General features: G+C 43.7%; 1 protein-coding gene across 2 annotated transcripts in view; it reads left to right on the top strand.

Moving 5' to 3' along the window:
* The first annotated feature begins 358 nt into the window (after positions 1-358).
* The window catches only part of LOC144792500 (arylacetamide deacetylase-like), a 197,934-nt gene continuing 184,308 nt past the window's right edge, over positions 359-13,984 (top strand). Inside the window, exon 1 of one of the 2 annotated variants that reach the window (XM_078667548.1) lies at positions 359-630. In XM_078667548.1, coding sequence (XP_078523674.1) covers positions 490-630 — 141 coding nt within the window. In that variant the 5' untranslated portion in view covers positions 359-489. Of the gene's footprint in view, positions 631-1,053; positions 1,420-13,984 lie in introns of those variants that run through there. The other variant, XM_078667549.1, reaches the window with a different exon arrangement.

Consider the following 13,984-nt stretch of genomic DNA (forward strand, 5'->3'; position numbering starts at 1 on the left):
TCGTGTTTCCACGGGTGACATAGCCCCGAAAGGGCGGTAACTGCCGTTACTGGCCCCATCAGATTTAGAAGCAAGAAAGCAAGTTAAATAATTGTTTATACATACAGTGATTTTTTCTTAAGGAATAATTGTTGGCAATCTATTTTGCTGAGCATTACGATTTCTTATTTTGTAAAATGCTAAATCATAAAGCAGAACTCGAATGTATTGCATAACCATGCACTCTGCCAGGCCACACAGATAAAGCCTTGAGACAAAGGCTAGCACGCCTGTTCTTGAAACTGCCTTGTGCAAACCTTGTTACTAATTCACAGCATGGACTGCTTGTGGTTTGCCAAACCCCTGCTCTCCTCTTATTGGACAGAGGGAACCTGAGTCCAAGTTCCACCAGGTGTCAGATGAAAGCTGCAACTGTAGTGAAACCCCGTGTGTGATTGTTCTGGCTAGAAGGAGATTTACCTCGAGCAGCACTGAATGAGTGGGTAATTTATGATGGCCTCGAAATTACTGTTCTTCACAATCGCTGCTATTTTTGTGGCGTATTGTTTTTACAAACCTCTTCCAGAAAACACCGAGGAAAGATGGAAAATGACTGTATTAAGTTGGATGTTTGGAACAGTTACACGTGTGGTAAGTTCCAAATGTTATCTTCAGACCTCTAATGCGACGACATACTCTAGAAAGTACTGTTTGCTGCTATATATATATATATATATATATATATATATATATTTGGAAAAATGTTAAATATGTAACTAAACCCAAGAAACCTCCTATAAAAATGATATGTCTAAATGCATTATTCGGCATCTTACATCATACGTAGCTTATTAAGGGTAACTTACATATGTTTTTTAATGTATGGAACGGTTTATGAACTGAAGATTGTCTTCCTGGCCAGAATACATTAATCTCAGCCATGGGATTTGTGTTGCATTGGGTAGGCGTAGGATCTCTTGGAGCTCAGTCCTATAATTCACGAGTTCTGGCGTGCTCCAGATGCGGCGCCAAAAGGTTATTGGTCTTAGTCCTAGCTCTTCCGTGATTGGTCTCAGACCCAGGTCCAGTCTTATCGGGAGGAGCGGGGTGCTTACTGGTAAAGCCGCCAACTGCCTGATGAATCTATTTTCGGTAGTCAGCAGATTTTGGGCAGGGATATGACCCCCCAGTTCCCCTCCATATAAAACTGCCCCTCTTGCCTGCATTTTGTAAATTTGAAGCACGGGACCAAAAGGTTTATAGGTCGACCTGCAAATGCCGCCCGTTAACTGGACCAGTTTCATGGCCTTGAAATTACTGTTCTTCACAATCGCTGCTATTTTTGTGGCGTATTGTTTTTACAAACCTCTTCCAGAAAACACCGAGGAAAGATGGAAAATGACTGGATTAAGTTGGATGTTTGGAACAGTTACACGTGTGGTAAGTTCCAAATTGTATCTTCAGACCCCTAATGCGACGACATACTCTAGAAAATACTGTTTGCTGTTATATATATTTGAAAAATGTTAAATATGTAACTAAACCCAAGAAACCTCCTCTAAAAATTATATGTCTAAATGATATGTCTAAATGCATTATTCGTTATCGTACATTATATGTAGCTTATTAAGGGTTACTTGCATATGTTTTTTTAATGTATGGAACGATTTATGAACTGAATGTTGTCTTCATGGCCAGAATATATTCATCTTTATTTCCCAATGCTGTGAATCTATTTCATGTACATGTGTGAAGCCTAATTTAAATAGAACAACGAAGACACAGAACTCTAATGAGGCAATTTTTATGCAAAGGCTTAGCAGCAGAGGTTAGCTAACTCCAGGACGCAGGGATTCAGTAAGTATTACACACGCACTCACATTGAATAAACTGACTATCCGCCAGAACTATTTTATTAATCAATATCGGCCTCATTTACAAAGCAATATGGCAGTCGCTAAGTTCAAATCGGAGCCTGGTATTTTTAAATGTGCGAAACTCAAATTGTGATTCGGTAACACATTACATAATCGCAGTTTGGATTGGCGAATAAATATCAAACAGGTCTTTGTAAAGGGTGTTTAAAGGGGTCCTTTCAAAATACCCATTTCTTTGTGTATTAATGTTTTGAGAGTGTAATCCGGTCACAAAACATTAATATTTTACCACCAAGTCAAAGGAGATGGTAACCATTCGTCAATGAGAAGGGGTCTCCATTACGAGGATACCTTAGCTCACGTACTGTTAAACTAAGCATGGGGGTGCCCCAGGGCTCTTGCTTGAGCCCGACCCTATTCAATATCTATGTGACCCCCACGTTCTGGGTCTACAATGATGAGAAACAGTAACATGTGAAGCTCTGCTCCTGAGATGCACACAATGGCTTGATAGATGGAGCTCCTTCCTGAAGCACAAATGGAGCTTACTCATTAGAAAAGGTAAGGGTTTCCCACTTTGGGTGACGGGCAGAGATCCAGGGCCAACAAACACTCCTTCAATTTGGATGCAGTGCATTTTTGTGGGCTGGCTTCTTAGGCTTTTGCAATGCAGGGAACAGCTAAGAAATGGCCTGAGTGAAAGCAAGCAACCTGCTGTCATATCCACTAAGGCTAGAAAGAACACCTGAAGGAAGACCACGATTTTGTACATGTGTTCATATGTGTGTATGTTTTGGTATTTACATAGCACAAAGCTAAATGGGGAGAAATTGACTGTTGCAATGGATGGCTGGGACATGAATCATAGTCCTTTTTTCTATCAAGTGTAATTTAACATACTTGCAGCATACACATGTTTACATTACACAGATGCATTACATACTATTAGTAATCCACAAAGTCTCCTAATTACATATCGTAGTATACAGGCACTGGTTTTCAGATCTGAATGGTACGAGTGGATGACTGGATGTGAAGTTTCAAAGCCCAACCCAGAAGCAACAGATATTCTAATCTTCTCTCATTAGATTACTCCTCATGCCCTTCATACTTGCTTTTGGTCTTCCCAATCAGCCCCTAACCAATGTATGTTCTCTCTGCATGAAATTCGGGTTTTCTGTTTGAGGAAGAGCTCTTTCTGCCTCCTCGGATAAGCAAACTATCCTCCACCTGTGTTCTGGTGCTCAAACTACTACCTAAAATTCTTCCATTCCTTTCGAGTTAATCTTGACATCTTGTTGTGCAGGCTACTATTTTAGTCACCTGGATTATTTCAATTCTTTATTTATAGGCTCACCATCCTTTTTTTGACTCATAGACTTCAGTGAATTCCGGTTGGCACCAAGGGTTCTGTGGTAAATAAATAAATAATACCTCTATTTTTGACTGGATATAACAATAACAGATAGCTCAATAAATAAGAGTCAAGATTCGAGGTAGTAGGAGTTTGCAGGTTTAATACAGCATAGAGGACAGGAACAGGACAACCTGCACGGGCAAGATCTGGGATGGCTAGCGCTGCACACCACTTAATAACAGTACACAAGTATATATACTAAAACAATTGCATTGCAGTGGATACAGTAGGCGTAGCAGTGGGAGGGGTTTGTAGCAGTCGCGAAAGATAAGGCTGAAAGTAGGTGTGACAAGAGGCGTGTACATAGACATGTGATCCAAACGTAACAGAATATGTCATAAATGGGGCGGAAACATGGAGGGGGCTACCTAAGGAGCCGGGACCTCTGACCTACTGGTGCGCGCAAGCTGGCAGTGACGTGTTACTAGGTAGAAGCTGGGAGCTATGACTTCTGAGCTAGAAGGAGAGACGAAAGTCTGGAGAGTCAGAGCGACATGTACCTAAACACTATCTAGTATCTGATGTTTAGAGAACATGTTGATAGAATCAAAAAGTTATCAGGGCAAAGGCTAACAGACACTAAGACTGGTGCATGCATTATTCCACATGTAGTGTGTGTTGAGGAATATTAAATGACCATAAATACAGTATTTCTCTTACATGGAGACGTAAAGGCTAGACGATGACTGAAACTATTGATGCGATTCAGTAGCTTAGGAATGCAGAGGAGGAGAGCTGGACTGATAACTGGAATCATAACATACTCTTGGCAGACTGGCAGGCAGAGCCAGGCCGAGCCGGGCACTCTGAGGCAGGAAGTAAGTGAAGGGTCAGGGATACAGGTGGGGGCTGCATCGCTCCTCAGCGAGGGTTCAGGAGACAGGAGCTGAATCTGAGTCTGGGCCCTTTTGAGGCCTAGGAACGGGGACTTTATAATGAAATAACGTGCACACTGTGAAACGTGGCAACGCAGCTTTACATAGGCCTGATATTCGTTGTATTCACGAAAACCGGGAACTGGCATACTAGAGTTGGACACAACTGTAATTGCGTCTTTAATTGATCATAAGGGAATACATATGCATATTAATCGTGCACATATAACATAACATGGGGAACACGTAGGGACACAGAACATGGCAAAATTTACTTTTCCACATTCCCTCCTTGTCACTACGTTTCCATCAGGAAACATCAATATTCATGATACCATCTATCATTTCATACAGTATCATTTGTTCGTCTCGAATTTTCTTGGAACTGGATTTAGGACGGGACTTGGGACTAGGAATACAAGAGGTAGCACAAATGCCGCAAATCGCAGGGCCACATTGTATACAGAGGCAGCAACTGAATATGATCGCTATTGCAATACCTAGAAGTGACAATATTTTCCATCCCCAGGCAGAAATAATACTCCAAAACCAACCGGACCATGTCCAGGTGCCTGGATCCTGGTGTAACTGATGGGCAATTTTATGAAGTCTGGTTATAGCTGAATAAACAGACGGCGCGTTATTTGGAATGAAAATGCAGCAACTAGATCCGATGACTCTACATGCTCCTCCTCTATCGGCCAGTATGACGTCAAGAACGAGACGATTTTGGAGCACGACAAATCTCATAGTAGATTGCTCTTCGGTTAAGTTACCTAGGGCAGAAGCAGTCTCATTCACTACTGCCTCAAGGGTTCTGGTTAATCTACGGATTAACTTACTATTCTGGATAGGTCCTATAAAGAAAAAGAATCCTCTATTGAAATCTGTATACTGTTCTAGAGCAGTTTCAGTTTGGTCGACAATCGGGGACTCGATCTCCCTTCTGTGTCTAATCTGTACTAGATGTGTGTTTCTGTGATAATCAGATGGGGCTAGGAAAACTGGTGGCAGTAGGAAGGCAATGTAACAGGTTCCCTCCCAATCGAGGGGCAGACGAACATATGCGGTCTGACCACAAACAAAATAAGAATGACGTGAAGCTTTGAAAATAGATTTCCCACTGTCACTATACTCGACAATAGTAGTACAATCACTATGTCCTACATGTACGGAACCGTTATTTCGGACACATAATTCGCCTTTGACTGGTAATACTGAAATAGCAGGTAAGTCTGGAGTAGGATCAGACTGAACATTCAGGACCATAAAATTCGAAGAATAATTACCTAAATTATAAACTTCATTTTCTAGATCTAACCCTGTTCTGTGGGGAAGACCTTGCTTGTCTGGAAAACATGTACTGTTCAGAAGGGACATATCAGTTGAGGATGACGTTAACATGGACCAGGCTCCACATGAGCCATTATGTGAGAACGGATAAGGAAAAAGTGGCAGAACTCCCTTCGGTGTCTGGAAAGGGGGGAGTCGACCACACACCCAACAATTAGTGGCATTGCTGGTCTGGTGTGAATAATGTAACATTCTGATGAAGGTATTATTTCTCATAGCAAGACGATAGGATAACTCGTGAGGAGGCAGATCACTAAACGTGTGCTCTACTGTAGCATTAGAAGATTTATTTACATGAGAAATTGGAAAACATAAATGAAATGCATAACTCGTGCAGCTAACCATCAAACTCAAAAATAATATGAAACTTAGAAAAACGATACATCGGATTGAGTTTTGACTAACTCTCTCACTATGGGGGTCTATTTCATACATGTCAGATACCTGTCTAACCGTTTCACCTAGGGGAGGACTTAGACAATTAAACTGGCTGACTTATTTTACTAGACCGTAGCTTACTTTTATACTCCTGCTGCGGAGTTTTCTCTAACAGGGAGGGCTTGATATCAATGTCATTTGCGGGACAGTCCTTGATAATAGGCAAATGTTCGGACTTAAAAGTGTCTGTAGAAGTGTCTTTGAGCTGTTTAGGTCTCAGTCCGTGAAATTTCTTAACATGCGACAGATGCACCCACCCCTTCCTGCCTTCCAACTTGACGGCAGTACGGGTGGTTAGGAGGACTAACTTCGGCTCCTTCCAGCGAGGCTCCAGCGGACTTGAACGATCAAAATTCCGGACAAGAACCAAGCTTCCTGGAACAATTTCATGCGGTTTCACCTCGGTATTGTCTGGAAATGCGGCGGCAACCTGTGAACGACAAGAGTGTAGGGCAGACATCAAGGAAGCTAGGTAATCTGTCAGCATATTACTGGAAACATCTGTAATACTTCGGGGTCTAGGTGTACCCCACATATTCGGGGGGCGGCCGAATACGACCTCATAAGGGGACAGACCTGATCTGGAATGTGCGACCATGCGCATATAGAACAGAGCGACTGGCAGGGCAACTAACCAGTCTACACCTTTTTCTTGACAGATTTTGGCAATGCGGATTTTCAAGGTTTGATTATGTCTCTCTACGAGACCGGCTGCTTCTGGATGGCGTACACAATGGAACTTCCACTGGTACCCTAACAAAAGGGAAACGTGCTTCATTAATTCAGATGAGAATGGTTGGCCGTTATCAGAATACACGACCCTAGGGAGTCCATAGCGGGGGAAATATTCACGAACCAGCTGCTTGGCAGTGGTCGCGGCTGTGTAATCTGGGACTGGATATGCTTCTGTCCACCTGGACAAAGCGCATACAACTACAAGGACATACTTGAAACCTCGACATCGCTCCATCTGAATATAATCCATCTGGAGGACTTCAAAAGGGTGGTCAGGGGGCTGGAATACACCTTGTTCCACCGGGACACTTTTACCTGGATTGAATTGACAACATATCATACAAGTACGGACTTTCTGCTTGGCTGCAGCTCGTAAATGCTTGTTAAACCAAATGTTCTGGATACTGTCTAACATGGCTTTTTCTCCTAAGTGTGCAGGACTATGTGCGGTATTGATAATGACTTGAACCATTGAGTCGGGGAGAAACCATGTGGCTCTACCCTTCGTCAACCATCCCTGATCTGTCTGGACCCCTCCTTGTTCGGACCATTTCTTGATTTCATTGGGAGTAGCATGTGACTGGATGTCTATGATATCTTGAGTGGGGTCCTTAACTGTCATACAAGTAGTCTGTTCTAGAGTGGATGTCGGTGTCTTGTTAACTGGTATGTCTGGTGTCTGTGCTGTAAGCTTGGCTGTTCTGTCTGCTAGATCATTACCTTGAGAAATAATGTCAGTGACTTTCGTATGTGCTTTGCACTTCATGATAGCGATAGCTGTCGGTAAATGTATTGCATCTAACAGAGCTTGAATGAGGAGACCATGTTGAATCTTGGTTCCATGAGAAGTCATGAAACCTCTCTCCTGCCAGAGCACTCCGAAGTCATGTACAACTCCGAATGCGTAGCGTGAATCTGTATAAATATTAACTTTCAGGTTCTTGGCGTGTATGCAGGCTTGAGTCAGAGCAACTAGCTCTGCTGCTTGAGCAGACAGGGTGTCAATACGGTGTGTCTCTATAACTTCAGTGTCAGTAGTCACTGCATACGCGGCTACTAGTTCTCCTGTACTCGTTCTCATACATGAACCATCCACATAAAGTGTCAGGTCGGGATCTGGTAATGGAATGTCTGTCAAATCTTGTCTTGGCTTTGTCATGGTGTTAACTACTTCCACACAGTCATGTGTGGCAGGATTTGAAGTAACTGACGGTAACAGTGTAGCAGGATTCAGAACATTGCAGCGTCTGATTTCTATGTGTGGCTGGAACAGTGTCAATTCATAACCTGTCAAACGTGCAATGGTCAAGTGCTGAGTCTGGGTTCGGTTTAGAAGAACTTCCACGGAGTGTGGAACTTGTACTGTCAAGGAATGTCCTAATACTATGGAATCACTTTGTCTGATAGCTAGTGCTGTGGCTGCAACTGACTTGAGGCACGCAGGCAGAGCCTGGGCTACAGGATCTAGTGTGCTCGAAAAATAAGCACAAGGCTTGTATTGTCCTGCTTTATCTTGTGTGAGAACAGATAATGCTGTACCATCACGTTCTGTGACAAAAAGTGCAAAAGGCTTATTGTAGTTCGGTGTAGCTAGAACAGGAGCTTGACATAAGGCTTTCTTTAACTCATTGAAACTAAGTGTGTGTTCAGATGTCCAAGGGAGGACAGTCGATACGGCTGCCTCCTGTGTCGTTAACTGTATCAGTGGCTTGGCTAGAAATGCATACTGAGGAATCCATTGTCTGCAATAAGAAGTAAGGCCGATAAAGGCACGTACCTCCTTCTGGGTCTTGGGCTGAGGAAGACTCGCTATTAACTGGATGCGATCGGGTGTCAACTGCCTACCCCACTTGGACAGTAAGTGGCCTAAGTAGATCACTTGCTGGACACAGAATTGAAGCTTCGAAGGGGACACCTTGTGCCCCATCTCGGCTAGGAAATACAGAACTGTAAGTGATGCTTGCTCGCAGTCACGTTCAGAACGGGCTGTGATCAGTAGATCATCGACATACTGGAGCAGGGCAGTGTCAGTTGGCATGTGAATATTGTCTAGTTGTCTCTTAAGTGCTTGACTGTAAATGCTAGGACTTTCTGTGAAACCTTGAGGAGCTCGTGTAAATTTATAGCTCCTTCCGTTTAAACAGAATCCGAAAAGGAACTGGCTGTCTGGATGAATGGGGACACTGAAAAACGCGTTCTTGAGGTCTATGACTGTAAAAAATGTGGCTTCAGAATCAATGGCTGTCAATAGGGAAGAGATATCTGGAACAACTGGGTACTGGGGAATAATACATTTATTGAGTTCTCGAAGGTCAATCACTAATCGATATACTGGAGGTGCATTTGGATCAGTACGTTTCATGACTGGAATGATAGGAGAATTACATACATTGGAGTCAGTTTCTACAACTACTCCTTGAGCCATGAGCTCGTCAATAATTTTGGACAAGGCTGCTACAGCCTCAGGTGGCAATCTGTACTGTCTGATTCGTGGTAACACTACACCTTGCTTGAGAGTCACACGATAGGGTGTGATTTGCATAAAACCGACATCAGTTGGACCTTGCGCCCATAGATGCTGCGGAACATTAGACAATCTTGGATCAAAATCTCGTAAAACATAGTGACCCTTGAAGTCACGTAAAAACAAACGTATTCCCTCTGGGGAGCAGCAAATAACTGCACCTAATTCTTTCAGTGTCTTAATGCCTAACAAATTTTCTGGACATGATTTCGTAAGTAATAGGTCAGTAGTTCGGGACAATGGACCTACTTCAAGAGTAACTGGCTTTGATATCTCGTTAACAATTGGCTTTCCTGAAAATCCAAGGGAAACATTTCTTGAGCCTGAGAGCGGAGCCCCTGGAACCTCGTCGCGACTTATGGTAGTCCTACTTGCCCCTGTATCAATCAGAAACTTTCTGTCTTTCCCTAATACTTGACTGTGAACATAGGGACCCTCTTGATCTACAGGAATCTCGATAAGAGGCAAGCCTACCTCCCTCTCTAGGCTGTTTCATGAATACGCTTGATACTCTGGATACTCTGACTGAGCATACTGGTACATCTGCTGTGTAACATGCTGTGTTGCAGCGATAGGCTGCGGTGCTGGAACTGTCTGTTGTGCATTCTGTGGCTGAGAAGTCTGTGAAACTTGTTCTTGTCTAGGCGGACGTGGTCTTTCTTTAGTTTTACCAGTGGCTATGTTGTGTTTCAGAACTGCACACTCGTTTATAAAATGACCTGGTTGTTTACAGTAATTGCAGGTCCCTTTAACAGGAACTGCAGGATGACTGGCTTGATTCGTACCCCTCTTCTGACTGTCTTGTGGAACAGATTGTGCAACTAGTACTTTCATTTTCGTGTCTTTCATACGTCTTCTCTCGTGTTCTTGCTCTTCTCTGATTCTATTCTGGTGGTACTGAAGCATCTGAAGCATTTGGGACGGGGTATTAGCTTGCCAAGTACTTTCGACTTTCAAAACTCGATTTTTAACTTGTGGACTTGAATTCTCGACTAATTTAGTAACAAAAAGATGAGGGTATGACTCGCTACTCGTCTTCAAACCACTGTTGATGCTAAAACATTTCTCAAATCTAGAATAAAAATCACTAGTATCTTCGTCTTGTTTCTGTTTACAGGCTGAGATTGCATCCCAGTCTTCCTTTTTAGTGGCTAATAATCTTGGCAAAACTTGTATTAATAATTCTGGTAATTCTTTACATTTGTCTCCAAGACCGGTACCTGGTACACGTATCTTATCTTCAGCTTCTAGAGCTGTCCAATCGATCTTTTTCTCTCCCACCTCCCAATCCTTTTCCTTGAGTTTTTCGTATACCCCTGCGGGCAACAGGACTTTTAACATTTTAATAATATCTGGATACGTGTATTCTCCCATACGGAGCATGTCTTTTAATTCACGGTGGAACCCTGCTGGATCTTTGTCGTGACAGGGAATTAATTTCTTCATCTCTAAGAGTTCCATCTTGGTAACTGGGGTGTAAACAAATACTCGTTGCATTTCACCATCTGGTGTCCTAACTGGGTGTACTTCTCGTAGCGGATGCTGTCTATCTATGTAAAACGGTTTACTTTCTGGAGGTGAGACGTGAACAAAATGCGGGTTCAAAAACGTTCTGTATTTGTGGCGCTGTTCTAGAATGACACTAATTAAATCAGTACCTAAACCTTTCCATCTATACTGGAGTAACTCGTTCAGGACATCATGTAACGGACCTGGATCAGAATGTTGACCCTCATACAGCGTAATGAGGTGCTGGATCATATACATACCCACCAGTCGCTGCTCGGCTGGGGGCAGTTTCAGAAACATTTGTGCCACTATTTCGTCTGGAAAAGTGGTAGAATCAGTAATCCATCGGACTGCTGATCGGGCTAGTTCTTGTTCATGCATAGTACTGAGTTCACTATAACCAATTCGTGATTTCAGAATGTGATCGGTAGCTTGAAATACTTGTTCTAGAGAACCTTGCTCTGGTGCTGGATGACGAAAGACTTCCTTGTGTTCCAGGCGTGAATGTCGGTCTGGAAATCTAGATTTACCTACATACGCTATTCTGGCGGTATTCTCGTCGTCTACCTCTTCAGTAGAAGAGTCATTTTCTTTCTCGCTTACTTGTGCTTCTTTGCGTTGTTCGTGTAACCTTATTATTTCTTTACGTATTTTCTTGTACATACTCTCTATACTATTGAGTGTCTTGTGCTTACCCTCGGCTATATTATCACTCCACTTTGTCAGAGCTTTCATTTCGGCCGGATCTTTAGTCGGGGAATCTTGTTCCCGTACTAAACAATTGATCAGAAACTTTAATAGCATGAACTGAATCTCGGCTTTCCTTTGAGACATGGCTTCGCCAATACTTTCTGGATCTTGTCCTGTACGAATGAAACGATACATTCTGTCTAGATCTTCTTTCATATTCGGTAGGGTGACCAAATACTCGGACACCTGCCTTATACGTACGGAGTATATAACCATACTATCCTCGCCTGGGACTGGATCATAACAGCATTCAGTAAGAAGTCGCCTGATTTCTGCAATGGACTTATATTTAGGCGTACGCTGTAACGCACGTTCATGTAACTCGACTGCCCCTAGACGTCTACTTGGCGGCGGCGTACCAGGAGGACCTCCTCCTGCGGCCCCTATACTGGAATCATCGACTGATACTCTTCGTGCTGGCAGAATGACTGAAGTAGCGGGAATTTGTACTACGGGCTGGACCGGGGGTACCGTAACAGGTACTGCAACAGGTGCCCCGGTGACTGGAGGAGCAGGAATTGCATTATTTACAGGAGCTGGCGGAACATGATTAGCATATTCTGGGACTGTGTCGTCCAAATAGGACGAGAGAAAAATATCAGCTGCGGTCGGTTTGTGACGTAGCTTGGTCGGAACTAATGGCGGCGGAAAATTACTGGATGCCTCCGGGGTCGCTTTTGGCAAGCCCTCGGCAAGAAGAGGATACATACCCTTAATGAGGGCATTTCTCTGTCTGTCTGACTGTTCGGTTTTAACTCGTTCACCTATCTCGATTAGTTCCCTTTGTTGGGCTCTTTCTGCGGATTCCCTACTTAATTCTGACTTCCTGATTTCTTTTTCGGTTCTTTTATGAGATTCTTTGCGCCATAACTCGATGGCATCTTTCTGTGACTGTCTGGCTTTCTTTTTCCATAATGCTTCTTCTACTCGCATGATGCACTCGGCATCCCACGTACCCGATACGGGCCATCTGTACTTTTCTTCTAACTGTTTGGTGTACTCCACCCATAAATCTAGATATAATATGGCGCTTATGCCATGCTTTTGATACATAAAGTGACCTGGACTGTCCCTAGGCGGGACAGGAACTGCTTCTTCGAGCAGACCTTTTCTAGTTTTTAACTGACGTAATTTCGAGAACAGAGGCATGACTGAACTGTAGTCTAGACACAATACAATACACAATGAACACGATAATTACACCACTTTCATACCACGACATTGAAATACACATTGAAATAACATTTAAAATAACAGTTCGGACAAGATACTACCTGAAATATTGAGAACAGAACACATGAATTTTCTCGAGAACAGAACTGACTAGAATTACTAGATGCACTGCTGAAACAGTACGAAACTTACCGGTCTCTTAAAGAGACACGTCAGGACCCGCATCCACCTAGGTGGACACTTCGTGTTGGATCTGTGTACCCCAAACCCACGGACCAGAGACAATGCAATTGACCCTGTCTAGATACTACCCCAGCAACGGTACTCACCGGGCAGCAAGAACGGAAGGCCTCGGACTGGACTGGACTGCTACGACGCCGGACGGACGAACTTCGGACTTCAGTTACGGGTGGGCCTCCGGATACCTCGGACCTTGGACTCTCGGCTTGGGCTCTGGTCGGGACTCGCCGCGTTCCTCCACCGCCTCGTCTGGATGCTGGACCGCAACCTCCGTCTCCTCCGTGGGCCTGAGGGATACTTGAAGCAGAAATATCTGCACGTGCACGGTATGGTTCCGTCACGGCTGCAGAGGGTCAGGGGGCTGGCGTGGCTTCACCGGCGCGTGGGGAAAGGGCAAGTCCCTGTTCGGGCGCCATTATGTGGTAAATAAATAAATAATACCTCTATTTTTGACTGGATATAACAATAACAGATAGCTCAATAAATAAGAGTCAAGATTCGAGGTAGTAGGAGTTTGCAGGTTTAATACAGCATAGAGGACAGGAACAGGACAACCTGCACGGGCAAGATCTGGGATGGCTAGCGCTGCACACCACTTAATAACAGTACACAAGTATATATACTAAAACAATTGCATTGCAGTGGATACAGTAGGCGTAGCAGTGGGAGGGGTTTGTAGCAGTCGCGAAAGATAAGGCTGAAAGTAGGTGTGACAAGAGGCGTGTACATAGACATGTGATCCAAACGTAACAGAATATGTCATAAATGGGGCGGAAACATGGAGGGGGCTACCTAAGGAGCCGGGACCTCTGACCTAGTGGTGCGCGCAAGCTGGCAGTGACGTGTTACTAGGGAGAAGCTGGGAGCTATGACTTCTGAGCTAGAAGGAGAGACGAAAGTCTGGAGAGTCAGAGCGACATGTACCTAAACACTATCTAGTATCTGATGTTTAGAGAACATGTTGATAGAATCAAAAAGTTATCAGGGCAAAGGCTAACAGACACTAAGACTGGTGCATGCATTATTCTACATGTAGTGTGTGTTGAGGAATATTAAATGACCATAAATACAGTATTTCTCTTACATGGAGACGTAAAGGCTAGACGATGACTGA

The sequence above is a fragment of the Lissotriton helveticus genome, chromosome 11 (assembly GCF_964261635.1).
Source record: "Lissotriton helveticus chromosome 11, aLisHel1.1, whole genome shotgun sequence".
Lineage (NCBI taxonomy): Eukaryota > Metazoa > Chordata > Amphibia > Caudata > Salamandridae > Lissotriton > Lissotriton helveticus.